Raw genomic sequence first — 27,962 nt, 5'->3', positions numbered from 1 at the left:
GATTTCTCATTTTCTCCCGGCAGACGAAAATGAAAGCTCGGAACATTTTGCTTTGCCTTTCTATAGTACTATGTATCTTATCATGCGATACAAAAAGTTGCTGTAAACTAGGTAAGAAAATATTCTTTATTCATTTTAAATGAAATAAAACTTTTTTTTTTTGAAAAACTAATTCCTTTTTTCCATTTAATCCTTAAAATATTGAGAATTGTTTGTTAGGTGTACAAAAGAACCCCCCCCCCCCTAAAAAAAGATTTTTTTCTATATTTCTCCTTTTTTGTGGCAATTGCTGAAAAAACAGATCTGTTTATTTATTTTTTATTTATTTTTTTTTCTGGTTCGTGAATGTGTCTTTAAAATCTTCTTAAGGAAAAAGGAAAATTAATGCATTACATTTAAAATTATATATGAGGCAGTGAGAAGCAAAGTGGCAAAATTAAAAATTTGGAGGTAACCAATAGAAATTTGGAGCAAGAGATAGTACTAGCAGCCCTTGTAGGTGCTGCTACATAGCATGATTTAGAAAAACTTTTCGATGAAAGTCTACTTAACATATTATATTTAAACTCGTTTTACTCAAAGCTTAAAAATGTCCACTTATATCACTTTGCTTCTCACTGTCCCATATGTGTAATTAACTACCATTACTGTAAAAAATTTAATTTTCTGAAGAAAAATAGTTATGCTAATGGAAATATATTTTTATTGGTTACATCACGACATACACACACAATACTCTTTCTTTTTTTTTTTTTTTTTGCAACGCTATGGTGTGATTAAGTGATCTAAAATTTGTTGGGAAAAAGAAAAATAATCGATTTGTCTATTGATCTCTTATATTGATTAGCATTATATCGACAGATTACAGTATTATGAAATTACCTTCAATCCGTTTAGGATTTTCGTTGAATGGTTATTCATTTAATTAATTTATAAGTATTTTCAGTTTTTTTCTGAATGACAAAGTTTTTTTTCTTACATAAAAGCTGTGGTATCACGCGAAATGAATATAAAAGTTAAATTTTTTTTCTGTCTTTACACTTGTATGCAGTTTTTGTTATGATTTACAAACGTTACATAAGATTTATCTTTTTTTTTCAGTTCATATGATAGATGATAAGCTGCTTTATTATTATTATTATTATTATTATCATTATCATTATTATTATTATTATTATTATTATTATTATTATTATTATTATTATTATTATCATCATCCTCATTATCACTATCATCATCATCATCATCATCATTATTATTATTATTATTATTTTATTTTTTAAAATATTTTTTAATTGTAATTGTTATTTTTTAATGGTTTCAGTCTCTTCTTATTGCCACAAATATTTTCCTATAAATTAAACAAATGTCGATGGAAAAAAAATAAAGGTAATGGAATAAATTGCAATAACATGGTTGAACTATCTCTCGCGGGTAACATGCTCTTAATCAATTTCCTGAACTCTCAGCCACGGAGTATAAGAAATGCGGACGATACTTTTTTTTGTACAAAATGTGTGTGTTGATTATTACTTGCGATTTAGGATCCACTGCTTCGTGATAAACCGAAGACATCCGTTTCCAAGCAATGTTATCGATTGCCATCATTACAGTTTGCAGTTATCTGCAGAATTTCATCTTCAGAGGCCTCGTAGGGTTTTTTTTTTTTTTTTTCAACTTGGTTTGAATCAGAGTGTCCATTTTTCTCAAATTTCGAGCCTTATGATGCATTTGAGGGGTTATTTTTGATAACGAAGTGAATTTTCTCAACTGCAAGCAAATATATCTGTTTTCCGTTAGAAAGTCTGACACATTATTTACATCTGGAAATATATTCTATAACTAATAATGGTCATTTCTAATCGAAACTAAAATTTTCACTTGTTTTATTAAGTTCGGTTGCATTGTTTTCCTTTACAAAATTTTATACGCAGATGATTGGAAGCTGCTGTTTATTTCATTAGACGGGGAGAATATTTTTATTTAAATTTGTAACTGTTTTCCCATTGAAGTTTCAAAGAAATTTACCGCCAGTTTATAAACAAACTGATGATAGCAATTCAAATTATTACAACTCATTCCTTTTTCGATATGTCAAAAGAAATTGTCTACTATCTCAACCCGAAGACCTTGACAATATTTGTATCAGTTATTGTCTTGAAGCGCATGCGAGCACTCACAGCTCATCCGCTCAGTTGAAGGCGCGTTTCTTCACAAGACGCTAATCTCTCAAGTACCTGCTCGTTCTGTCTAGTTGCATCATTAACAATTTGCCAAATTTCCTTTAAATGAGAACTTTGTCTCAATCTGAATGGCGTGAAGCATTGTTGGTAGGGCGTCACTTATTGCAGAACTGTAGGGAGAAAGCAAGAGAAACAGTCAAAGTTTCACTTGACAATATTAATAAAACGAAAACAACAATATTATAAAATGTAGAAAAACAAACTGTTTATTACATTGTAAAAATCAAAACTTTCTCTGAAATTTTTTTTAAAGATTATTGCTCCAGGAATAGCTTAAAATACAGTACAATCGAGCCTGCAAAATGGAATAGCTGAATTGAGACAAAACACTACTCTAATATGCAGGAAATATCCTCATACGGGATCAAAATGGCAAGGTACAACGGTTTGATAAATCGAAAATTTATTACTTTAAGCAGCATTTCTTTTACTCGATATTCCAGTAAGCGAATTCGACTGTACTGTGAGCCTTTTTTTTTTTCAATCTGAATACTGGTACCATAAGCAATAAATAATTGAAGCAATTATTAAGATCATGTTTTTCAAACGTTAACGTTCTTGAAGTTAACGTTCTCTTTGAACGCTCAAGATTTCAATTTAAGTAGAGAAATATATTCATGCTTCTCTTAAATATTTTTCTTGTCTCTTTAATAATCCCACCCTGCAGTTATAATATCACCATAATACATCCTTTCGTGTTACGGTAAATGAGAAATGCATGACTTTTGCAGTTCATAGAAATTTGGTCCCTGATAAGTTACTAGAATTTGAGACGACTTGACACTTATTTGAAAAAAATGCTTAAAAGATAATATGAATAGACAAATGCAATCATGTGAAACATAATCTGTTTGAATAAATTTGATGTTATACGTAACCGAAAGTAAAATGTTACTATAAACGGTACATCTGAATAAAACACCATAAAGTTAAATTGGCGTCACAAAGTAGTATTTATTGTAATAAATATTGTAAGTAATAATAAATATTGTAAAAACAATCTAAATTAAAATTTGTTAGCATTCAAAATATAAAAAAAAGTTGAATAAAAAATAACAAACGAAAAAAAACAAAGGGAAAAAAGGAAAAACATCTGCTGTTATCTTTAAGGTATTTAAATTACAAACTCAAAGGAAAATGAATATTAAACAAACATATCGGTGAAAAAATGACCTATTAATGATTAACATTAACGGAGGAAATGATAATTGAGGCAACCGATGTAAAGACATAACAAAATTTGCACATATAATTATAAAAATTTCGACGATTATCATAATTAAGAAATAAATACCTTTACTCTAGAAAGCAAAATAAAATTAAACAACGTCACAAATGCAAAAATACAAGGGGAGGGGAATTCGACGTCGATAAACTTTCGACAGTTATTATGATAAAGAAATTAAAAATGTATATATCTTTTTCTAAAAAGCAAAATAAAATTAAACAATGTCACAAATGCGAAAATATAAGGGGAGAGGGGTAGACACGTTTTTAGGAGTTACAAAGAACACCCTTTTTCATGAAAAAGCTGTGAGATTATGCTTCAAAAAATGTTCGACAAAATTATACATTCGCAAACTCACAATAATTTGCATTGAACAAGGAGTTCTTTGTGGAACATGTCTTTTTTTCCATAAATGTATACATTTATAGTGATGCATAATTTCATTTTACATAGTAGTAACTATTTTTTTATTATTATTATTCATAAAATATTTCTGGATTTGTCATTATAAAAGTTTGTCGATAAAAGACGAAAAAATAGTCACTTAAAAAAGTTTGAAATTAGGTACTCCACCATTTAAAACATTATTTCAAAGCACTTTAGTACTAAATATGTTCTCTTTCTGTATAATGTCTCCAATGCGCAAGATCATGAAAAATACTTTCTAGAAATGTTTTCGGATCATTTGTTAAAAATTTCCTGTTTTCTATAATTTATTTAAAAGAGAAATATACCCAGCAGTATTAAGCATTTAGTTTCGCATGTTTTCACAAAAACCCTACATTTTTGCCTTCTTATCCGATACTTCTGCATTGTTTCCTGGAATTCTATGACTGAAAATAAATTCAGACTGTGACTGAAAATGCATTTTTTAAGCCAAAATCAAAACAAAGTGCGAAAAGTAAACTTATGAAAACATAATATGATATCCTCTGTGTTACAGTTGGAGAAAAACAGTATTTAGGAGAAATCGATTCTCTCTTTTTATTGTTTGGTCCTAAAAACGTCACTTTAGGTTAGTTAGCACGCTTTACTTTAAAAATAATACAGGGTTTTTTTTATGAAGGTGGCTTGACATCAATTTACATAACATTATATTCACAATAACAAACTCAATATTTCTGGGAGCAGTGTCCCTACTTCTCTTGATCTACTGCACTGGCTACAACATTTAAGTCAAGAATAGAAATAAAATCAAGATTTATTGTACATTAAACATTTTTCATGGAAAAAGACAGTATTCCTTCGACATCAAGGAAATAAAAGGTTCTTAAAGGTAATAAAAAGCAATGTCAAAAAAAAACTTCGAGCATTTTATAAAATCAATAAGTCATTAACCTTCAAATCAATGTCTTGCAGTGCCTAAAAGAACTTTAAAGTGATATAGCCTTGAACTTCTTGAATGATTCGAAAACCGAATCACCCGATCTGGGAACCGAAATATAGTAGAAAAAATATTAACGAGCGCCTTAAACTGTTTCTGAAACAAAGGGGTTATTGACCTTCTACGAGCAATTAATGTGTAACAGAGCCCAAGAGGCACCTAAAAGACTTAGCCCTCAAGTACTTATGGCATTTCCGAACCAAGCTGAAGAAGAAGACCTGAGCGTACCTCTACGCAAGAAGATGCCAACGCATCTCCAATATATCACAAAAAGCATTGATTAAAGAAGTGTTGACTTTACTTTTGTGTAATTCCGAATCATTTAGCCTCTAGGCTCGTAGTTAAATTCTGAATTGTTACAGTCATCATAGAAGTGCGGTTTCTTCAGAACTTAATAAAACGAAAATAAAGTTACGAATGTCATTATCGAAACGAAAACAAAAGCACTAAAAGAATAGAGTATTTTTCCTTTACAATGTGTTTTAAATTTTTTAACTATTTTATTGTTAATCTTCTGAAAATAGGCGTAGTAAATCTCATTTTAAATTTTTTAAACACTTTCTTTGTACTTACTCTGGCATTTTGAAAGCACACAAGAAGGTGTATGTTTTTGCATTTACAGATAATAAATTTTTATTAAAGCAGCAGAATTTGCATATGAGGCAGTGAGAAGCAAAGGGATGTAAGTGTCAAAATTAAAAATTTAGAGATAACCAGTGCAAATGGTAGGTGAACCTCTTCCCTGTGTTGGGGCAAGATATAGTTCTAGTTATAATGGTAGGTGCTGTTATACAGGAGGAATTCGAAAAACATTTCAATGAAAGCCTACCTAGGTCCTGCACTTTTACTTAAAACTTGAAAATGTCCATATACATCCCTCTGCTTCTCACTGTCTCATATTCATGTACAATTTATGTTAACAGACGGAAAAATAATGCTATTCCGGAAGACATTCAATCAGTAATTTAGTGTAGAAAGTGCAGAAGAGTGACCTAATTAGTATTATCTGATCACAAGTTAAATCTAACGAATTTTGATACGCAAATAGGATGGGGCCTTACAACATTTTGCGCAACAGGATACCCAAATAGTTTTCCACAAGACATTTGATAGCAGTGTGTAATGGTGAAAGCATTCATGAGTTAAGGATGTCATCAGAGGCTTTTCCACGCAGAAGTTTTGTGATGAATTTAAGAAAGAAAATTCGATTACATTATTTAAAGTTTAATTCCGTAGTTGGTGCTCAAAAGAACTCAATCCAAAATTCGCATGTGTGTTCAAAAAAGAAAGAAAAAGGGGGAGGGAGCAGGACCGAATTTAGCTTCCTGCTGCCCCAAGACGGATTTCAAATCTGCCACCCCCTCCTCCTTAAAAGAAGCAATATTTCCTATACTCAAAAACGTGCAAAAAAGTGTTTCCGAAATTCAAACTGTCACGTTTGTAAAGAAAGGACGACGTTTCACATTCAGAGGCGCCCCGATAGGAGGTCACATCGATCTCCCCAAAAAAATTCCTTATTCGGTAAATTTTGCTGACGGTTCGGAAAATTTAGAGATAATATTGCAACATAGAGATTCAGTTTTACTTTAAATTTTTGAAATTTTGTTTTTACTTATGCCTGACGTTCATTCTCATTAGATGTTATGTAAGTATGTATGATAAGCGTGTAAGCTCGGGCTTTATCATTCGGTAAAATTGGAATTTTCCTCCTCCCAAAATTTTTAGTTCGATGCGTCTTCGTTGTTATTATTTAATTTTGTACATGGGGGGGGGGGGCAAGGGGGTTTCGTGGCTCAAGTACTGCTCTTGGACGGATTATTAATCCGATTATTAATCGTTTCACTTACAATTTAAATAATATTTACAATACGTACATTTATTTACAATTAATAGAACATGGTTTTTTTTCATGGCCCTATAGTTTCATAAAACATGCTCTCTTTCCTTCTTTGAAGTTTTATAACATTTCCTTATAATGGCAACGCACATGAATAATTGAAAAATGATATAGACATGAGGTTGTCCCTTAATGGAAAATATAATGATTGAAAATAGGGAGATTAATAGTAACAAAGATTTGTCTGGAATACTAAGCATGTTTCACATAAGAATTCATCTTTCCTTTCAGAATAAATTAACTAACTTCTTTGTTGTTTCATGATTTGTCATCGTTTGCTTAAAAAGACATTTTACCTTAAAAAAAAATTACATTCCGAATTAATTCTGTTACTTTTTTTAATATACGTATTAGGGATCTTTTGATTAAAACCATGTTTTGAAATCAAAACTGTAGCTTAGTTATTTAATATCTATATAGCTGAATCTTTGCTTAGCACTTAACTTTAACGTCTTGTGCTTTAAACATTTTCACAGCTGCCATCTATATTTATAATCGCATCTTTTTTTATCTTGTTGTTATTTTTTTCATCAACAAATCAACGATTTGAATAATTTCCTCTGTTATTACGTTCACTCACTTATGTTCCCACCACTCCTCATGCTCGATGATATTTCATTAGTAAATTGTAACTGGATTACATTGCAAAAGGTCCAAAGTTCCCGCTCTTAAAAACTGCCTATTTGAAAAAAAAAAAATACATTACGTTTAAAAGAATTTTGAAGACTCTTTTTCGCTCTTCGGTTTTTATTTTCGCATGTTTCCTTTATTTAAAATCATTTAGCCTTTCTCGCTCGTCGTTCATTTTCATTTTTCCTCCGAGACTTAATGTTAACAGAAAACATTTTTTAAATACAAATAATGTGAAAAAGAAAATAAACGTCAATCACACAAGAAACCAGTACATAATAAACTTTAGTATAGCACTAAAAATCTTAGTCAAACTCCAATGTTGTTCTTGTTGGACTTTTGGCCAAACGCAACGACACTTTATAAAATTGGCACCCGCTTTTCGTCTTCACTTACTTGTTTTACGCTGATCTATTACCATGATTGAAAAACATTTGATTTTCATAAGATGTGTGAAAGTAATCATTATTAAATTACAAGAAAAATTGTCTTTGAAAAATGAAAGAATGCTAATATTTTGCTTTCATGAATAACAAACTAATTTTAAAAAATGTGTGGTTAATGTGATTTTTTTTTCTTTTTGCCTTCCTGAAAATGTTGCCGCCCTAAGCGGCTGCCTATTCTGCCAATTGGGAAATTTTCCCGGGGTGAGGGGGGGTATGTAATAAACGAAAAATATCAGGAATGTAAAAACAAAGCAGACTATCATGGCAACGGCGGTGAGATTTTATTATGTTAGAGGATTGTAAAACTTGCAAAAATGAAATCATTTTTGAAATGTAAATTTAGACGATGTTTGAAAAGTATTGTAAATTTTTGCAAACAATATAGGGTTAGCTACTTGCCGTGCATTGTAACAGAAAGTACACTGTTTGAAAATTAAGGTAAGATTTCAGAGATGTATTTAAACGAATTCAAGTGGAAAACAGCGTTACAACCTTCTGTTTTTCGCTTTATTTTTACATTTTTGCACTTTACTGGCCATTTTTCAAGTTGTTTAATTAGCTTAATTATGCATGATTTCCTGGTAGTGTAAATCTGGAAGTTAAACCGAACTTTGCCTAACCAAAAATCAGTTTGTGAACAAAAAATTAAATAAACTCCAACGTTGTGCTATTTAATTATTCTCATACAACATCTGTACGGCACAAAACACACACACGCACACACACACAGGCAAATTTTTTTTTTTTTTTTTTTTTTTGAGCAATCACGATTGCTTATTGTTCTCAGTTGACCGTCCTTGAAGTTGTGGTTCCCTTTTCAGCTTGGACCAGGGGCCTCTGCAGCGCCACCGCCCCGCCGTCTTTTGCAGGCGTGGCTGTCCCCCGGTCCTGAGCTATCTGCTTCTCCTGCTCGGAGGCGCCCATGTCACACACGGGTCTACGCACACACAAAAGCCTAACACACACAACTACGCACACGTAACCGCCCAGGAGGAGGGGTAGGCTTGGGGGTAAAGGAGCCGTTTCTAGAAACAATAACTCCAATGAGTAGGGTCCTGTCGCAGTTCGTGATTGCGAAAAACATAATTTGAATTCAAAATTTCAGAATTCAAATTATTTATTTATTTATTTATTTTGAGCAATCACGATTGCTAATTGTTTTTATTTGACAGTCCGTGATGTTTGGTTCCTTTTTCAACCTCACCGTCCTCTGCAGGCGCGACTGCTCCCGGTAGCCGCTTCTCCTGGTCGATGGCGTCCATGTCCTACACATATGCTTACACACTCACACACATACACTCAGGTCTAAGCACATACACAAGCCTACACATACACAACTACACACAGGTAACCGCCCAAGAGGAGGGGCAGGCTTGGAGGGACAGGAGCCGTTTCTAGAAACAAGTGAGTGGGGGTAGTAACAAATGAGTAGTGTCCTGTCGCAACTCGTGATTGCGAAAAACATAGTTCGAATTCAAAACTTCAGAATTCAAATTAATTTTGAAAATTCAAAACGTTTATTTATTTTTTTTTATTTTTTTTTTAAATTTATTTTATTTTATTTATTTTATTTCATTTTTTTATTTTTTTTTAATTTATTTTATTTTATTTTACATTTTATTTATTTATTTATTTAATTTTTGAGCTCGTCAGCCGTTTGTTCAGGGTAAGAAGCCTCACTTGTGCAGCAATTATGCTGCGCCTAGCATGCAAACGGGATTAAACGATAAATATCTGAGATACTATTTACTAATAAAAAAGGAAGAAACTCAATGATGTTCGTTTGGTGAACTTGATTATGTTTGAACATTCCTTGATTTCCGATGATCTGTCGTAGGATCCTGATCTCATTGAGCATTAAATTCTTCATCTTATTTTGTTAGTATGCTTTACATTTCTGAAACATTTTCTTAAAATTTTATTCATTCGCATTCCTATCACCATTATCAGCTAAGAGTACTGCTGTTTTCTATATTATTATGTGCTTTGCTATCATTTGGATGTCACGGAATAAGGTAATTTATTGGTTCAGCCCAGCCCATGGGGAGGTACCCACTCATCAAATTCGGAGGTCAGTTTTCGCCGAGGCGAAATGTCTGGGACACCAATTTATTTTAGTTCTTAGTAAGTGAGGAGAGTGAGGACGGTTCTTTACATTGAGAAGAGATAAAATGGAGGGAGTGAAGACTTTCATTTGAGAAGGAAAGACCCCAAGCCACGTTTTAGATTTTAAAGAAAAGCGTTGGAAGAAATCAGGTTTCCTTCGCTAGTTTCACGCAAAATGTGTCAACCATTCATCGGTGTTGAGCCACATGACTTTAACACTTGCCCAAACTTTTGCTTAGCCAATGATTGGACTTGCTCTTTCCATTTACTAATTCCTGCTCTAAGGTTCTATACTGCTAGTTCAGGTTCTGAGCCTGCATGCAGTAAACTGATTGGAATAATGCTGATTTGTACTTGATTTGATGAACTTGAGTCCTCTTGTGTATGTGTTTTTTTATTTTATTTTATTTTATTTATTTATTTTTTATTTATTTATTTATTTTTTGTGTTGTGTGCGTGTGTTTTTTTTTCCTGCTAGCATTTGACATGAAGACTACTGCATTTTTTTTCTCGTTTTGTTTTTTTTGCAGGGCACGATGCATGTGAAATACAACTATCGTTTGATGTTTTTCATCCTTCATCTGGAAGTAAAAAAGGAAATTCTCCACCAATCATTCTTCTCCACGGAATTTTAGACTCAAAACGGACTTGGAAATTTATTGCACAACCTCTTGCTGATAATACCAAACGAACGGTGAGTTCACTGATGAAGATGTTACCCCTCCTCATTTTGTGACCAGGAATACTTTGCCTGCGAATTTCATTTCTATTATTACCGCCTTTATTTTTAAATCTTGTTTAGACAGTTCAATAGCTTTTTTAAGTAAACATTCTTTTGATGATAGTTGAAAAAAGGAAATTTTGAATTTTATTTTAACTTTATACAAATAATATTTTTAATTATAAAGACACAAAAGTTTATTTTTCTGACTGAATTTAAATTTGGTTTCCCTCATAAACTTTAGTATTTTAGTAGCTCATATGATCATATGCGGATAGGTCCTTAGTTATAAGTAGCATATTTTGAGGGGGAAATCCAGGCTTTGGCTGCAAGTTTCCCTGAACCTTATACATTGCTTCCATAAATAATGTAAAGTATTCGGCGAACAGTGCAAAATAGTTTGAGATGATTCAATGATCTACTCGGGATGACTTTCAAAAGCATAAAACATGGGAAATCTCATAATGGTCTGACAAAAAACTGCAGTATTTAATAGCTAGTTGCGCTGTCTACGTAGCTAATGCGTTGTTTTATGAAATACTGTAGAAGTGCACATTAATTAATTCTTTTACCTTCCAACAGAAGAGGCCTCTATACCAACATTAAGGCCTTCTTCACACGAGGAAACTTAGTATAATCAACTTTCGAACGAGTGGTTATCAAGAAGTGTAACCAGGTAGAGAAGTGAAGTGATTGGCCGGTATCCTTCACACGAAAGTAAACTCGTTAGGCACGCCAGGCACATATGCCGTTACTTTTCCCATCCCAAAGGGTTGAATTAACTTTTTAGTTGATTTAACTTATCAGGACACTGCCAAAAGTTCGCTCTACACGCCAGTAAACTAGTTGAGTCGATTCAGTTTAATTTTAATAGCGTGTCGTTTAACAGCAGCTGCTTGAACAAATTTGGCTTATTAGAAGAAAAGTTTTTTTAACAAAGTTGCCTCGTGTGAGGACAACGAAAAACGCTCGACGATAGTTTAAAGAGAACTTTTTCCAAAATTTGAGTTTAACTACTTCGTTCGTAGGAGGCCTGAAAGGAGTGCGTATTTCTTTGACACACTTTGGCATGTCTCGCAGCTGAACTTCTTAAATCTAGAGCGCATGCCATTTTGGATCATGATTTGAGGTATTTTTTATGTTTAGTTGAGTTTAGTGTTAGAATAGAAGCAGTGCTTCCGAGAAATAAATGAGACTGCTTAAGTTCTTGTTAAATTTGATTTTTTATGTTTTTATAGGAAGTTATTTTTTATTACAGTGCGGCGCTGTTTAAACATATTTATAGAAGCCGTTTAAAAAAAGGCAAGGTAAGGTTTATACTTAAATCGTAATTGAAGTTTGAACCCTAAAGCCTTTTAAAAAATAAATATTTTTTCGGTTTCTTTCTTTCTTTTTTTTTTCAAAATATTTAAATCAGGAGCTTTCAAACGGCACCGAATTAAAGTAACTAGAAGGTCGATTTAAATATTAATGGTGCAGGAATGTATTGAAATGTACACAGGGGCGTGCATAGAAATTTTGGGGCCCATCACAAATGTTTTTCCGCCCCCCCCATATTGTTTTCCCCTATATTTCACATATAGTTTTAAAAGTTTTGGGCCCCCTTTAGGCTCGGCCCCGGGTCAACAGGGCTGTCCTTTCTTCCCCCTCCCTCCCCCCTGTGCGTGCCCCTGAATGTACATACAATTCTGCTTTCATACACGATCTTCTCAAAATTTCAGTTTTTAAAACTCATATTCTTTTTTCTAGAACAGTGGTGCCGAACCTACTGCTCTCGGGCCACGTATGGTCCGCGAAGCTGATTCCCGTAGCCTGTTGCTCTGTTTAATATTGTGAATCGAAAACTTTGACCTTGAATTTGCCAAAACAACCAATTGTCTTCGTTTGTTATCAAGAATGATGGCTGAAAGTCTGAAGCCAAATGTTTCCAAAAAGAAAAATGGAATTATTTTTGTAAGAGTAAAATAAGTTTGTAGTTAATTTATTCGTATTAGTAAACTCATGTTAGTAAAATACTACTAATACGATTTTCAGTCATCACTACACGTTTTCTAATGTCTGTAGCAGTATGTAGACCGTCTGTTTGTATTTGAGAGATGCGCGCAACTGTTCAATTTCGTTATATTTGATTTTCTATACATTTTATTATTTAAGAGGAGTCTATCCTGTATATGCTTAACGTTAAATTGTTAAACCTAATGTACCTTTTTTCAAAAAATACTTCGCATTTTTTGAGTATAGTAGAACCTATCAATAAGGAACATTAATGAGGCCGAATATTTTGTTCCTTAAATGGAGGCGTCCAATCTTCGGAATTACTTTAGATGATATATACAATGTGTTAACTCAGTATAATTTTATAATGAACGAAAACTATTAACGATGAATTACTGAAAATGTTTCATATATGATAACAAAATAAAATTGATACTTATTGAAATTTTTAAGTTTATATTATTTTATTAATTAAAATTTAGTCAAAAAGTTGGCAATGACAAAGTTTTGTAGCATAAAAGTTTTTTTTGGAAGTAGTTCATTACATGGATTTGTTTCATGTCATGTAATTGCAAGACAATGTCATGCAATGTAAGACAATGTAAATTACAATTAGCGTTCAAATTTTCAATACAGCTTTTTAGTTGCTGTGCACTCTCCGTTAGCCCTGAGCCAACTTGAATAAATTTCTGGGGGCGGGGGGGGGGGGCAGAACACGTACATAAATTTCAGGTAGACTTTTACAATACATACCTGTTCCCTCAATGCATTTTAAGGCTTCACTTTCCTCAATTCATTTTTAGAGGAAAAGTAAAACTTGAATTCCAGTAAATTCACTATTTCTAATGCACTTTTGCATATTTTTTTTTCTTTGTCCGTCCCTTAAATAGAGTGTCCCTTAATTAGAGGTAAATACATGGATGTCCCTATTCAAAGGGACTGGGACCAGAAAGAATGTCCCTTAAATGAAGGTGTCTCTTAAGGGAGGTTCTACTGTATTTGTATCCGTCGTACTAATACTTCATATTAGTAAAATAAGCATATAGTTAATGATGACAAATCTTGTTTCATAATTTTCCTTCCTTTTCTATGCTTTCCCATATTATCTAGAGATAAAAATCAAATAGAGTAGACCCTCGTTTTAAGCGGGAGTTACGTTCCTCGCGAAATGCCGCATAAATCAAAACCGCGCAAATTAAGGCTTAATATTAGTGTTAAAAGAGGGGTTAGGTTCCGCAGATAAAAAAAATACTTCATTCTAGTAATGACTAATTGTATGATTAGTTTAAGGTGTACTTACATAGATTTCTATGCACAACATGCATAAAGAACACACAAATTAATTTAGTGAATGAAAAGAAGCTGGCTATGATAGTCTTTTGGCATTCAAGAATCTTTCTCTGTAATTCTTTGCAGGGAATTAACGCATCCGTGATCATTTCCATGACAAAATCTTCCATGATAGAATCTTTCTTCACTAACAAATCAGAAAGGTTTCTATTGTCAAGGAGTATCTCAAAATTTTCAATTGTAACGTTTTTGATTTAGTGTCATCATGTCGGTATCCTCGTTGATTTTGTCTTCCTTTGTCACTCCTAAAAGTTCTTCTTCCAGTGAGTTCTGAACTGTGAGTTTAACAACTTTACTTCCGGAAAGAGCTCTGGAACTAATCGCATAAAATCTCTCTAGTGGCCCAAACTCAAACGAAATCACATCTTAGTGTATCGGTCAGATACGCCCCCGTTAAGTTAAAGAATTGATTAATACCTGCTATAAATTGAAAAAATGTAAAATGTTAATGTTTATTTCACATATTTCTCAGATGTGTGATTTTTTATTTCTTTATTTCAGGTGTTTACTGTCGATGCTCGAAACCATGGTGACAGTCCTTATACGAAAGATTTTAGCATGGATATTTTAGCAGATGATCTTGAAGATTTCTTTGAGCAAAATAATATATCTAAAGCAATTTTAGTTGGTCATAGTATGGGTGGAAAAACATCACAAACATTCTCACTCAGACAGGTACTACCACGCAATATATTTTTTTTCTTCAACATCCTATTCCTGATAATGTTATCAAAATGATGCGTTTAATGTGTAAACATATCCTTACAAAGAAAAGAGCAAAAAAAGTCCACAATAAGAACAACTCTCAAAACTAGGAAAATGTCCAATGAAACGGCAAAGTTTTTTATTGTCGCAATGTCACACCAAGTTTTAATTACTCTCTGAAGAGCGTTGAATGGTGAGGGGTTGTCTCCATATTATAGTTCAAACGTAAATGATTTTCTTTTTTTCAATGCAAATTGTTTTGTGCTGTTCTTTTAATTATTATTTATAGTACAGTAAAAATAGGGGTTGAACCCAAACATCCAAAAAAAAAAAAAAAAAGCTAAACCTGGTGCAAATTGTTTATTACCCTCCCAATAAGAACAGGTAAAAAGTCCCACACCATTGTGCGTCGGGTTTTGAAATGGGGGCATCTAAAATTGCTGTTTTGGGTGTTTTTCCAGAATTTTTGAAGTAAATTTAAAGTGAGAATAGTATGTTATACTAAATTTAAAATCATGAAATTAAAGGTGCTTGACCCCCAAGAGGGATGACATAACCCACCAATGCTACAGAGTCCCCTATCCCCGTAAAACGAAGCAGCCCCCCGAGCCCCCCTCCATACATTTCATATGGAAAAATTATTTTATGCTAAGAAAATTGTTAGAAATCAAGTGTATCCATCCTCCAAGAGCGATGGTGCACCTCCTCTCAAAGCTAAAGCACCTCCCCCCCTCTGCCAAATAAAATAAATCCTCAACCCCCCCCCCCCCCCACCTTTTATTTCGAGTAGAAGTATTATTTCATGCAAATCTAAAATGCATTTTATCAGGACTGTGCACCCCATAAGAACAGTAGCTCACGTCCCAAAACGAAATTATATACTAAAATATTATCCTTCCCCCCAACCCCTCTGATGGTGCACATTTGGTTAAATGGCCAGAAAAATAACGCTGAACTGTTTTTTGCTTTCAAATAATTTTTCCTAATCTTGTAACAAAAAGTCTTCGTTACCGAGATGTTTTTTTGGGATCTAGATCTTCAGAAAAATCGTTATTGTTGCAGCTATGTCTAACACAGTTTGTGCATATAATTGAGCACTTCAGTCCACTTTCAGACTTTTCAAACATTCACTATATCCAATGAACCCCTCAGAGCAAGCACAAGATTTGAGACACAGAAAGTCTTCTAGAGCAGAAGGCTTGGCTGTTGTAATAGGACGCAGATTATATTTCTGTGGTGCTTTCTTTGCACCCATCAAAAATTACACTAGCTTTCTCATACTTACAAGTGACCACTGCATTGCTGGCATATTTCCTTGAAGCTTACATATCATTACCAAAAATATGATCAAGCAGGTATCTTCCATCTATTACATATGAGGCAGTGAGAAGCAAAGGGATGTAAGTGGCAAATTTAAAAATTTGGAGATAACCAGTACAAATGGTTGGTGAACCTTCCTCTATCTTGGGGCAAGAAATGGTACTAGTAGACCTGGTAGTTGCTTCTATACAGCATTATTTAGAAAAGAAAATCAATGAAAGCCTACCTAGGATCTTATCTTTAAACGCGTTTTATTCAAAACTTGAAAATGTCCACTGACATCCCTTTGCTTCTCACTGCCTCATATATGACACCAGCTGTTCGTTCGGTGATGTTGGATGAACCTTTTGCTTCAGATAATAGTACTTTAACGATACAGGATTTCTTTCTTTCTGAAAAAAGATTCATCGAATACTGATGGAGGATCAGCGCATAACTCGTACCAGAAGTTTTTAGGAATTTATTATTCCATCTTGTTATCCCATATTTGTTCATACCATTCGGTGTAAAAGATGGTTTGGGCTTGCACATCTTTATAGATAGTAACTACTCTCGTAACAGAAGCTAAAGACATAACTGCTTACCTCCTCTACAAAGAAATGCCACAAAATTGTTTGCCTTCAATATCCTTTGATGTTACTACCCGAACGTTAAAGGTTTCCTCGCAACTCACCTTATCATCAGCAAGCAATACCACTACCAACATGAGAGGGAAGAAACTTCTGGGGGCTTTAGAAACGGATTGTGATTTCCAAACTGGTAGACAAAAAGGTGTAAATATTTAGCATTCTATTGTTGTATTGCTCATCGCTCTCATCAAGACTTGTTCTATCGTTGAATCACTACAGGTTCTAGATCGCCTGAATTTGTCACTGCGTTAGATCGTTGGATAGCTGATGTTTGATGTGATCAAATTTTTTTTTATCGCATAATGTACTCAAAAGTTTCAGATAATGTTGCAAGTATATGTCCGCATATTTAGCATAATTCACATAACCAGCTGCGTAAAAGAGAAGTAGCTTGGTGTTTGCAAATGAGAACCCCTACCGACTTAGGGGGTGCAGAATTGCAGCATTGCCCATCTCACTATATTGGCAATTACGGTTTGTCCCACCCTTACGGTGATGGCAAAAGATTGTACAAAAGTTGAAGAAAGTTAATCAAGAAGAAGTAGGGAAACTTTGGTCAATTTGGACTTTTTTTATGCTGCCCAGGAATTTTGTTTTCCAGCCCTCTAAACAGTTTAATAACTACAGTCACAAATAATTTTGTTACTGAGCTCGCTTAGATCTTTTAGAATTATCATTCTGACATTACCATATCATTGTGAGGCATTTTATACTTCGGAAAAGTGTAAGTCAGGGAAATTTTTTCGTGAACTTCACTGCAATAGTTGATTTTAGAATGTAAATTCAGGATCCCCCCCTCAAAGCGATGGCGCACCCCTTAAGTGTGACGGAGTACCCATCCAGAATAAAAGTCCTCAAAAAAAGAAAGAAATACCCCTTGAAAAAAATGCCTTAAAAATTCCAATGACGCAAAGCTGCTCCATGCCCCCCCCCCCCCCGCCTGTACACCCCTGTTGATTAGAATTTTTTCAGTGAGAGTTTATTGTTTTACTATTGTAGAGTGGTTTCTGCTAGGTTTGAAAATTTCTTTTAAGTAATAGAAATTATTTTTATTTAAATAGAGGATTATTTCGTCCCCCCCCCCTTCCCCCCAAAACCCGACACGCAAAGTGCTGGAACTTTTTACCCCTTCTTGCTGGAAGGGTAAGAAGTAATTTGCAACAGGTTTCACCTTTTTTTTTTTTTTTTTTTTGGATGTTTGGGTTTGGTCGTTTTTTGGCCTAATTTTACTGTGCTATTAGTTTTTACACGATAATGAATTGATAAATAATACTCATAAGGCATTTAATTCGCTTTTTCTTTCGTCATATAAATGCAGCTGTCCCATCCCTCCAATTTTCCTAATAATGCCGGTTCTCGGTTTTATTAAAACATTCAAAGTAGATATGTACTTTTGAGACAAATGACGTACATCGTACACTATACTTTCTTTGACAATGCTTGTGCTTGGTTAGTAAATAAATTACTATTGACGCGAGCAGATGTATGATTTTACTGCTGTTATACAAATACTGGAAATATTTAAAATGCAAGGATTTGACCTTCATTGTTTGTGTATCTGTATGTACATTATCTTGATAATTAGTCTTTAAATGTATTTTGTACATATTTAGCCGAATAAAGTAGAAATGTTGATTGTGGAGGAGATGTCAACGGAGAATCTGACTAGCATCATCCCAGCTCCAGTAATGCAAATACTGATCAGCCTTCTAAGGAAATCTCTTGACATTGTCCCAGACGGCTCAACCGAATATGTGGCTTTCAAGATTGTAAAAGAGTATCTCTTAAAGAGAGTACCTGAGGTTATTATTTTACACTTGTCTTATATCTAAATCAAAAACGACCACAATGTTTCTAATTTAGATTTACAGATAATATTAAAATTATACAGAGTAGGCATAAATGATGGACTAAATTTCAAAAAATCATATTTTTGGAACTGTTGCACATATTACAATAGATGATATACTCAAACCTGTTTTGTGCGGTAGATAGGGACGCATAATAACTCACTTAAAAATCACACAAAATTATCCTATTAAACATTCGTTTTAATGATAAGTTTGTCAATTGAGTCTCGATTTAACTGAAATTTTCATATATCGCACAAAAACAGATTTGAGTGTACATAAATTTACGGAGAGAAATACAAAGTTTGTTTCGATTGCAAAAGTTTGATTGTGTGACCCTCTTGCAACACGGTTAACTTCCAGTCAGTAATCCAGTTCAATACACACGTTTCGTAATATCACACTGTCAATGGGTTCTGATTCCTGATGCAGCACAAATGTGTCTTTCAATGATTCGTAATACTATATAAATGCCTTCTTGAAGTTCTTTTAGTGTTTTTGGCATCGGTGGTTCAGAAAAAGTATCTGCAACCCAACTCCATGAAAAGAAATCATGCAAGTGTGGGACGAACTGGATTACAGATTGGACGTAGGCGAACACGAGGCAAGTTTCGACTGATATTATGTTATTTGAAATAATTGAAAGGAATCTCACTTTATAAGAAGCTCTGTGATCATACAAATAAAAATACAAATATGACGATCAGAAACAAGCTCTAGGTCCAGCTAGGCTGGTTCTAATCAGCAGGGTCGTCCAAGGAGCTGACGGCGCCCGGAGCGAAGGTTCCCTGGCGCCCCCCCCCTTCCCATACACACAAAAAAATCAAGTTAGTTATAACATCAGTACATAATACATACTTGAATGTTTTACACATTAACGAACAGAACAATCACAGGGATATGCATATTACGAATTAAAACGCAAGCATTGAATCTGTTTCGAATATTTGTGAATTATTAATGAACCAAAAACTTTTCGAAAAATAGAAATGTTAAAAATCCAAATGTTTATCTAGTAAAATGTGTTCCCACTAGATAAGAGACAAACAATTAAAACGGAATTGGTTATTCATATTGATCAAACTAAGAACACGACTAAATATTTTGCTGATTATAAATAGAAAATGTATTTATCAAAGTAAATTACATCGAAATTAAATTTTGATCTGGACTTATCCAATGATTCTTTTCAAGAGTTTTTTGGTTTTACTTGTACCAACTTAATACCAGCTTTCATATATGTTATAAACAAAGATGTTATTCTTTTGCATCAAATATTTGTAAGTTTAAGGAGAAGCCCACGAATACTCAGCAACATCGAAAATCCCTCAGACTTGCGTTTTTGGAGCTCTAATTTCAAAAAATCACTGGCCCTAATATTACAAAATAGGGCCTTACAAATTGCGTTTTTAGACTTGAGTTTAAGAAAATATTCTGCAATATAATGAGTTTTAACTCATTAATTGAATAACTGAAAATATTCCCCGTGCTGCCTTTCTTTAATATCACAAGCAATTGGTTTTTTAAACGACACTTGCAAAAAAATTAAATGGAATAGCCCCTGAATGTAAAACATTGCTTAAATTTTTGAACCATATTTTTAAACAATTTTCCTGGGAAATGCTCCAGATCCTCCTATCCATAAAATCTTCAAAGTTCGTCTAAAGTTGCGTTTTTGAAACTTTTTCGAATACTTGCAGGGATTGATTTCAATCGACTGTTCAAAAAAATAATCAATCGGAAACAATCTCTGAGCTCCCTCCCTTACCTTAACGTCAATAAACATCGCCTATAATCGCGTTTTTAAAACTAAAAGTTTCAAAATTTTGACTGGACACTTTTTAACTTTTCTTCCTATTCGATGAAAAAAAATTTTTTTTTCTGTTTTTTATTTTGCAATGATTCTCTATTTTGTGTGTCTATGACTGTGTATCTATAATACACGAAATGAGGGGGCGCCGCAAGGTGCTCCTTTTTTTCTTTTTCTCGTCGAAACGAGGGGCGCCTTGCGGCGCACCCTCATTTCGTGGTGCCCGGGGCGACTGCCCCGCTCGCCCTCCCACCCTTTGGGATGGGCCTGCTAATCAGTTAAAGTCAATTTTTCTTCATCGGGATTTTATTTTTTTTCCAAGTCGATTTTTTCTTAAATTAACTCTTCTTAAATCAAAACTCAAAATCGGAAGACATACGAAAAACGCATTGTCGTGTATTATTCTCATAAGTTTATCAGATTTTTTTTTTTTTTTTTTTTTTTTTTTGACAGTTCTGATTTGGGGAAAATACAAGAATTGCTTAAATACACCAACATGCTCAGCTCATAGTATGCAAAATTATTTTGTGTATTTTAATGTGTTTGTTTCCTCTTATTTCTGTCGCTGATGATGTGTAGCTTTTTAACATTGAAGTCTAAAAAATAATCTAACTGAATAAGAAAAATCAATTATTATTTGTTTTATGTTCAGTATACATTTGAAAACCTAACCAATGTTTATTTTTTAGGCTCTGTTAAATGCCGAAGCTTTTGATGTAGCACCTTTGTATTTGATAAATGGTGATTTAATTTACAAGGTCAACCTTGACGTTTTAGAAGAAAAGGTTTATACGGATGCCTTCGAAAACCAGATAAGTGGACTATATCGAGATAGAGCGCTGTTTATTTATGGGACAAAGTCCCTTTTTGCAGTGTAAGTATTTTGGTACTAATCACTGTTATAACCAGGGGTTCCAGACGAGTGAAAATATTCCCTCTAAGGTGAAAGCATAGTGCCTGAAGGTGCAATGCAGGCCAGAAAATAGAGCAGAGGAGCCGAAACAGCATGCAATCGCAAGAAGACTCATTGCGCATGCGCTTTTGCCTTAGCCATACATTCAACCGCCTCAATATGGCGGACAAATGATGATTGCGTTTGTGTGTCTTTCACATTGAATGAAGTACACTATTAGATTAAGACACAACTTTTCTAGGATTAATTATCCGAAATAACAAGTAAGTACAGCTTTTGATCACTTTGTAGCTTTTAGGGCTTTCAAACATAGTTAAGGGTTTAAAAGTGCATTTATTGCTTTTCAGTTACCGTTACTGTCTTCTAATTTCAGTTTACCGTTACTATCGTAAAATTTCCATCATTCAAAACGCTACTAAAAATATCTGTCATTATTTTCTTGAGTACTCGACAAGCAGCTTTTATTAATCACCAGAAAACAAAATCACCTGCTATAAGATTATCAATAATCAACAACTGAAAATCTTAATAAAAATGGTTCTTGTGCTTCGTAGATTATAACAGAAAGCTAGCGATAAAAAAAAATCTATCTCAGTCTAGCTCTTTTTTTTTTTTTTTTTTTTGCTTTTTCATTCAAGTGTTAGAATCATTTACTGTTAGCGGTTAATGTCTCGATAGCGTTAGAAATTTCTTTTGGTTTTTTAACTGTCGAAAAACTTCATGTGCATTTTATTTTGTTACTCTTGATTAACGTTTATGAAACGATTTTGTTTTTTCCGTAACTGTAATATCCCTGAATATTTTTGGCTCTTTATGTAAATAATTCATAAGTACAGCTATGCTTCATTTTCGGAATGCGCCATGATTTAGTAAATGTATAATTTCTCACATTATTTAAATAATTACTCGTCTTTAAATTATAAGGATTTGTGACAGATCTTTGATACCAAGTAAAGGAGTAGATATTTATTGTTTTTTTTAATTAATTCTTAACATTACTTTTTGTATTTAAAAAAAAAAAAACTCATCAGAACTCTGAATTTTTCACATGTTTTTAACGGCCTCAGAGTTATTATTAATATTATTTATTTTATGAATTTTTAGTTAAGAAAACGATAAAGATTTCACTGGTCCGCAAAGTTTTTCATTTGCTTTTACCGCGCCTGTGGATCAAAAGAGGTTGAGAAACACTGAGTTAGAGCAATGAGCACTTCTTAACTATGTTAAAAACTCTAAAATATGATCAAATGCTTTAATTACATGTTTTAATCATTTTCAGTACCGAGTTCAATGTGAAAAATTACCAAAACGTAGAATATCATAAATCAAAACAAAACTTTAAAAAAGAAAAAAAAATACACAACTGTATTCAAAAACGCACACAATACGGGGGAGGGGGATCTATAGTAAGGGTGCCATTTCTCTCTCCGAAGGTTCCTTTTTTTCACTCCGGTTGTCTATTTTTAAGGTGCCTGTTTTTCACCCTATTTAGAGGTGCGATTTCGGCTCCGTATTGGGTGCCGCTGGTGAACAAGCGTTTCTCCCCTGAAAGGTGAAGAATGAATCCTGTAGTTTTAACAGTGATGGCATTGCTTTATTTTAGATAGTTTTATTAGTCTATTTATTATTATTTTTTTTATCTTTGAAAGCATTTAGGGAACCTTTGGATGCGAACACATGTATGATACTTTCGAAATGTGTTAGTCAAGAAAAAGCTATTATTTTTTAATTAATTAATTAGGTCTGATGTATTTTTCAAAATTAAAAAGCAAGGTTTTTGCTAGGAAATTTTTTTACACATGTTTCGTAACATGAGCTTTTTTTTTTTTTTTGGTTCAATGAGCTGGAGCAATGAAAAGAAGGAGAAACTCTCCCACAAAACGCTGATTTTTTTTCACCCAGCTATTTTTAGTTCGTAACATCATTTCTTACACTGAAGATTCACTTCTTATTATTTTAAAACACATGTGTAAAATTTGTTTTCAAACGTGCTTCCAAGAAAAGTTGTGCACTGTCCACATTTGGCGTAAATGCCATTTTTTAACGCAATGAATTTAAATGTGTAAAAATTCTAGACCAACTTGGTTGAAGGTATAGATAACCTACATTTTTAGTTTTATATTTATAGATTTCTTAGTAAATAAAATTATTGGAATAAAAATTAGGCAGTCATAGGAATGCAGACAAAAATGAAAACTAAAACTACAAAATAAATTTGGTGTGTTTGTGCGCGTGTGTAGGGGGGGGGGGTTCATTTTCATTTAAAATTAATTGTAGTTTCAAAAATTAACAGTTTATAATTTGTAGATTCAAAATACCAGCTACAGTCTTGTTTTTACGTTTATTAGCAATCCGAGCATCAATTGTATACATTTTGGTATGGTTTATTTCAGTTCGTTTATAAAGAAAATATTAATGCAAATATAGGAAATATTTGAAAACAAATTCGAAAATTGTCTTATTCAGTTTTCCATGCATAAAAATAATAAACAATACGCATACCATACTTTCCACGTAATCAATTTGCTGTCTTACCCCTCTTTAGCCGATCATTGAAAATTGTTAAATTAAATTATCTATTTAAAAATTCAATTAATGGGAGATTTTTATCATCTAAAAAAGTTGATGTTAAAATCCACAATCAAAAATCTTTATGCGTTTATTGACTTAGCCGGTGAAATATAAACAACAACCATTACAATTAGCTGTCCATTTGCAAAGTGACAATGACCTCAGTTTACAAACTAAACAGCAGTGCCTTAGGCTCTGACTAAAAAGCTTTATATCCTTCATTTGCAGAATCGCGACTTAAAAGTTTTTACTTTCACCAAGTCAGGATTACACTATTACAAGGCTAAATTACGATTAATTATATTTAGATTACAGTTACGATTATGCAAGAAACACTTGTTAAAATTACGATTACAAGATTTCGAGCATCCCATTGCCAGATGGTGATTATGATTATGATTACAGAAAAAATGTAATCGATTACGTAGATTACGATTACGTAATTGACGATTTCTCCAAGCCTGATTAACAAGCATAACAAATCTTTAAATAGGCAAACTTTTGTAGAATTGTTTACAAAAAATTAAGAATTTAAAAAATATTTTTCACATTATTTTTTAAAAACTTCGGTCTATCGGCTTCTGTTCCAAACACGTTCAAGATGTCAAAATTCTTTTTTTTTTCAGTCCAAAAAAAAAACTCCTTTCAAAAATAAAGTTTATTAAACTGCGTTTTCTCTAAAATGAAAGTTTCCAAAATTAGAATTGTCCACTTTTAGAACTTTTTCTATATGGCCTGTGCTTTTGTATTGATATCATCAGTACAAGGAGTAAGTAAAAGCAGTCATATTATGGCCCTAAGTAAGAAGGTGATGGACGATGCAGATAAGTAGTTGCATCCCTTTCTTCGATGTAAATTTCCGGAATAATATTCTTTTTCTTCAGTAAAAGGTCTAACACTTATCACTCACAAGGACTTTTTGTTTTAAACTATATATAACTCACAAGGACTTTTTGTTTTAAACTATATATAAAATCTACCTTTCTCCGCAATACACAGAATTATATTAATAAAATAATCTGTCATATTGAGGAATGGATGTGACTGGACTGAAATTAATCTTCTAGCAAATGATTTAAATATTACTGCTCAGTCATCAGTCAATGTTTTCTATCGAATGATCTATCGAAATATCTGTCTTTTGGTATTTGTTATCGATTAAACCTTTTTACACATTATCAATAAAAAAATTGAAACATTAAAAATTTTAGATTAAAAAAAATACCAAGAATCCAACATCAAAATTTATTGTCAGGTATTAAAATGCATTCAAACATACTTGTACACGCATCTTTGTTGCTGTTAAAGAGGGGGAATTTTGAGGAAACTTCTGTTAAAAGAAGCAAACATCTTGCAGGAAAAAACGTAACGACCTTCACCTACTGATAATCATAACTACTTATACTTGTGTTAGGATGTATTTTGGTAAGACACCTAAACTGTCATGCTGTGGCTTCTTTTATATGTATTGGCTTTCATTTTATGGGAAATAAAGTATAATAAACATGATTTTTTAAAGAAGTTTCGTTTTTTTTCTTTTTTTTTATAGAAGATTTAATATATATATATATATATATATATATATATATATATATATATATATATATTAAAAAAATTGTTGATAAGTCTACAGTTTTTAGTGTGCGCTGTGAGGATTAAATATGCTTCTAAAAGTGAAAAATTCTAATTTTGGAAACTAGCCTACAAATAACGAACAAAAAGTTATAAATTCCTGCTGCATTTTATATGATACATATAAACTGCGATCACTATATAAAATTTTTTTAACAATAAAGTAACTCGAAAAATTATTGATCACTTTACAAAATATAGTGCAAGAAAATATTATTCGCAATTATTATCTTACACTTTACATGAAACATAATTTATGCGACACTCATCGATGATTACCCTTATCGAATTGCAAATACATTAGCTAAGGTAAGTCCAAATACATGGAGTAATATTTCATGTTAATTATCATTAGAAGTTTACTTATTAATAAGATTATTCATATACATTTTATAACATACTTATAATAGTTTCGAACTTAAATTTAATGTTTTCGGTGTGTATTGTAGGTCAAATTAGTAAATAACTTTACTGAGAGATAATCTTAACTTATTCTGATGTTTGTATTAATTTTGTACATACATAAATTCTCATAAATCTCATATTGTGGCATCATTTACACTTGTTGGCTTTCATTTTAGGGAAAAGTAGTTTAATAAACTTTATTTTTGAAAGGACTTAAATTTTTTTTATTGAAAATAAAAAAAAAATGTGTTCTTAATGACTGCCTGTGAATGACCCACCGAGATTTTTTACCAGATGTTTTATCACACTAACAGGTACCTGTGCACAACATTTGGTTAAAATCGAAGGAGGTATACTTTGAGTAAATTTCTGTCAAATTTACTCCGCTTTCGATTAAAAAAAATTAAAAGTAAACCGTCACAGATTTTTTTTAAGTTATGCAAGTTAAACCCAGTTTAAATTTACGTTTACATCATAATGAACAAAATAAAAAAAGTTCAAAGTTCTGTGATAAATTTTCAATAAGTAACAGCCATTTATACGCGTCTAAGTGTCAATCAAAATGGCGGCGAAAAATCATCTTGGCATATATTATAAGGTTCGTAACTTTTGAGCCCTTTCATAAATCCCAAAATAGATTATATTTTCATAATCAGCATCAAAAAATCTACTAGTACAAAAAATTTTAACACAATCGGAGATGGTGGGTGGCACGACCTGGATGATTTGACATGGATTGACCCAGACGACAGTCTATTGCGATTTATCTTTCTTATTGTTGCATTTATAAAGCTATTTTTATTTACACAAAAAAACAGCCCCCCATAGAGTGATGGCGCCAAAATTGAACCAACGCCTGTTTACATATGGATTCACATTTATTCCAAATTTCATCCAGAACGTAGCATTACTTCTTGAGCTATGTCACTCATAGTGAAAAAAAAAAAAAGAACGTTCGATTGCGTCACTCCCTATTCAGCTGTTGACGCCAAAATAGAATCAGCTCTTATACCCTCTAAGGGCTTCTTGACTAATTTTTGATTGATTCCGTTCATTATTTCTTGAGATACAGCAGTCACAATTGACGACAAAAACGTTCTATAGCTCATCCCCCGTTTGAGCTATTGACACCAAAATTTAATCAGCACCTATATCTTTTAAGGGCAACATATGGGCCAAATTTTGTTTGATTTCGCTAGTTACTTCCTGTGGAATAGCAGGCACGCATAACTCAAGAAACGTCCCATTGCTCCGCCCCCCTTGGAGGAATTCACGCCAAAAACCAATGGGCACAAATTCACATAAGGGCACATATATGTACCAAATTTCGTTCGATTTCATGCGGTAGGTTTTGCTGGAGACCGGCCACAAAAAACTGGTCATACACATACGTGACACTTACACACACACATACGTGACACTTACACACACACACATACGTGACACTTACACACACACAGATTGACAGACATTTTCCAAAAATAGTCGAAATGAACTCAACACACCTTAAAACGTTCAAATCCGTCAAAATTCGAAATTCGAAAATTTTCACCAATCCAATACTTTCTTCTATATATTAGATAAAGAAGAAAGTAAAAATGCATCCTAAAAATATCTTGTAGAAAATTGCGGGAAAATATTAACAGAAACCCTAATTGGAAAGTCATTTTCCGCAATGCCATTGTTGTATAAAGAATTAATCTCTCCTTTGTTATCGACGTGTTTCAGCAAAATTGCTTTCAATTTTTTTATGTGTGAAACAAACTCTTTTTAATGATTTTAGTGCTGAAGACAAAAGGATAAGAAAGTATTTTCCACAAGCTGAGTTCCTAGGATTCCGTGATGGGAACCACTTAACTCACCAAAAATATCCAGAAGCATTTGTTCGAGAAGTTTCAAGGTTCATAACTGGAGTTATAGATCCAGCATCTACTTGCTAGCTTCCGTCATCTTATTAAACTAATCATTTATGTAATTTATGTAAAAAAAAAGTCATAAATAACTCATGTAGAAAATATATGCATTATTCAACTTAACCTTTAACTAAGACTTAAGAAGAATTCTGAATCACATGTTAAAAACATTTTTCATCCGCTGTTCACAGTATCACTTTCCATGATTTCATAT

At 32.8% G+C, this 27,962-nt stretch overlaps 1 protein-coding gene across 1 annotated transcript; it reads left to right on the top strand.

The window, feature by feature from the left end:
* The first annotated feature begins 23 nt into the window (after nucleotides 1-23).
* On the top strand, nucleotides 24-27,961 carry LOC129233563 (protein ABHD11-like). The gene is made up of 6 exons (XM_054867576.1): nucleotides 24-111; nucleotides 10,465-10,628; nucleotides 14,502-14,675; nucleotides 18,268-18,456; nucleotides 21,004-21,188; nucleotides 27,619-27,961. The coding sequence occupies exons 1-6, from the start codon at nucleotides 30-32 to the stop codon at nucleotides 27,773-27,775; spliced, it is 951 nt and encodes a 316-aa protein (XP_054723551.1). The 5' UTR covers nucleotides 24-29; the 3' UTR covers nucleotides 27,776-27,961.
* Nucleotide 27,962: the final 1 nt, after the last annotated feature.

The sequence above is a fragment of the Uloborus diversus genome, chromosome 1, assembly GCF_026930045.1.
Source record: "Uloborus diversus isolate 005 chromosome 1, Udiv.v.3.1, whole genome shotgun sequence".
NCBI classification, from domain to species: Eukaryota; Metazoa; Arthropoda; class Arachnida; order Araneae; family Uloboridae; genus Uloborus; species Uloborus diversus.
The sequence above is the reverse complement of the archived record's forward strand: the minus strand, read 5'-3'. Positions and strand labels throughout refer to the sequence as shown.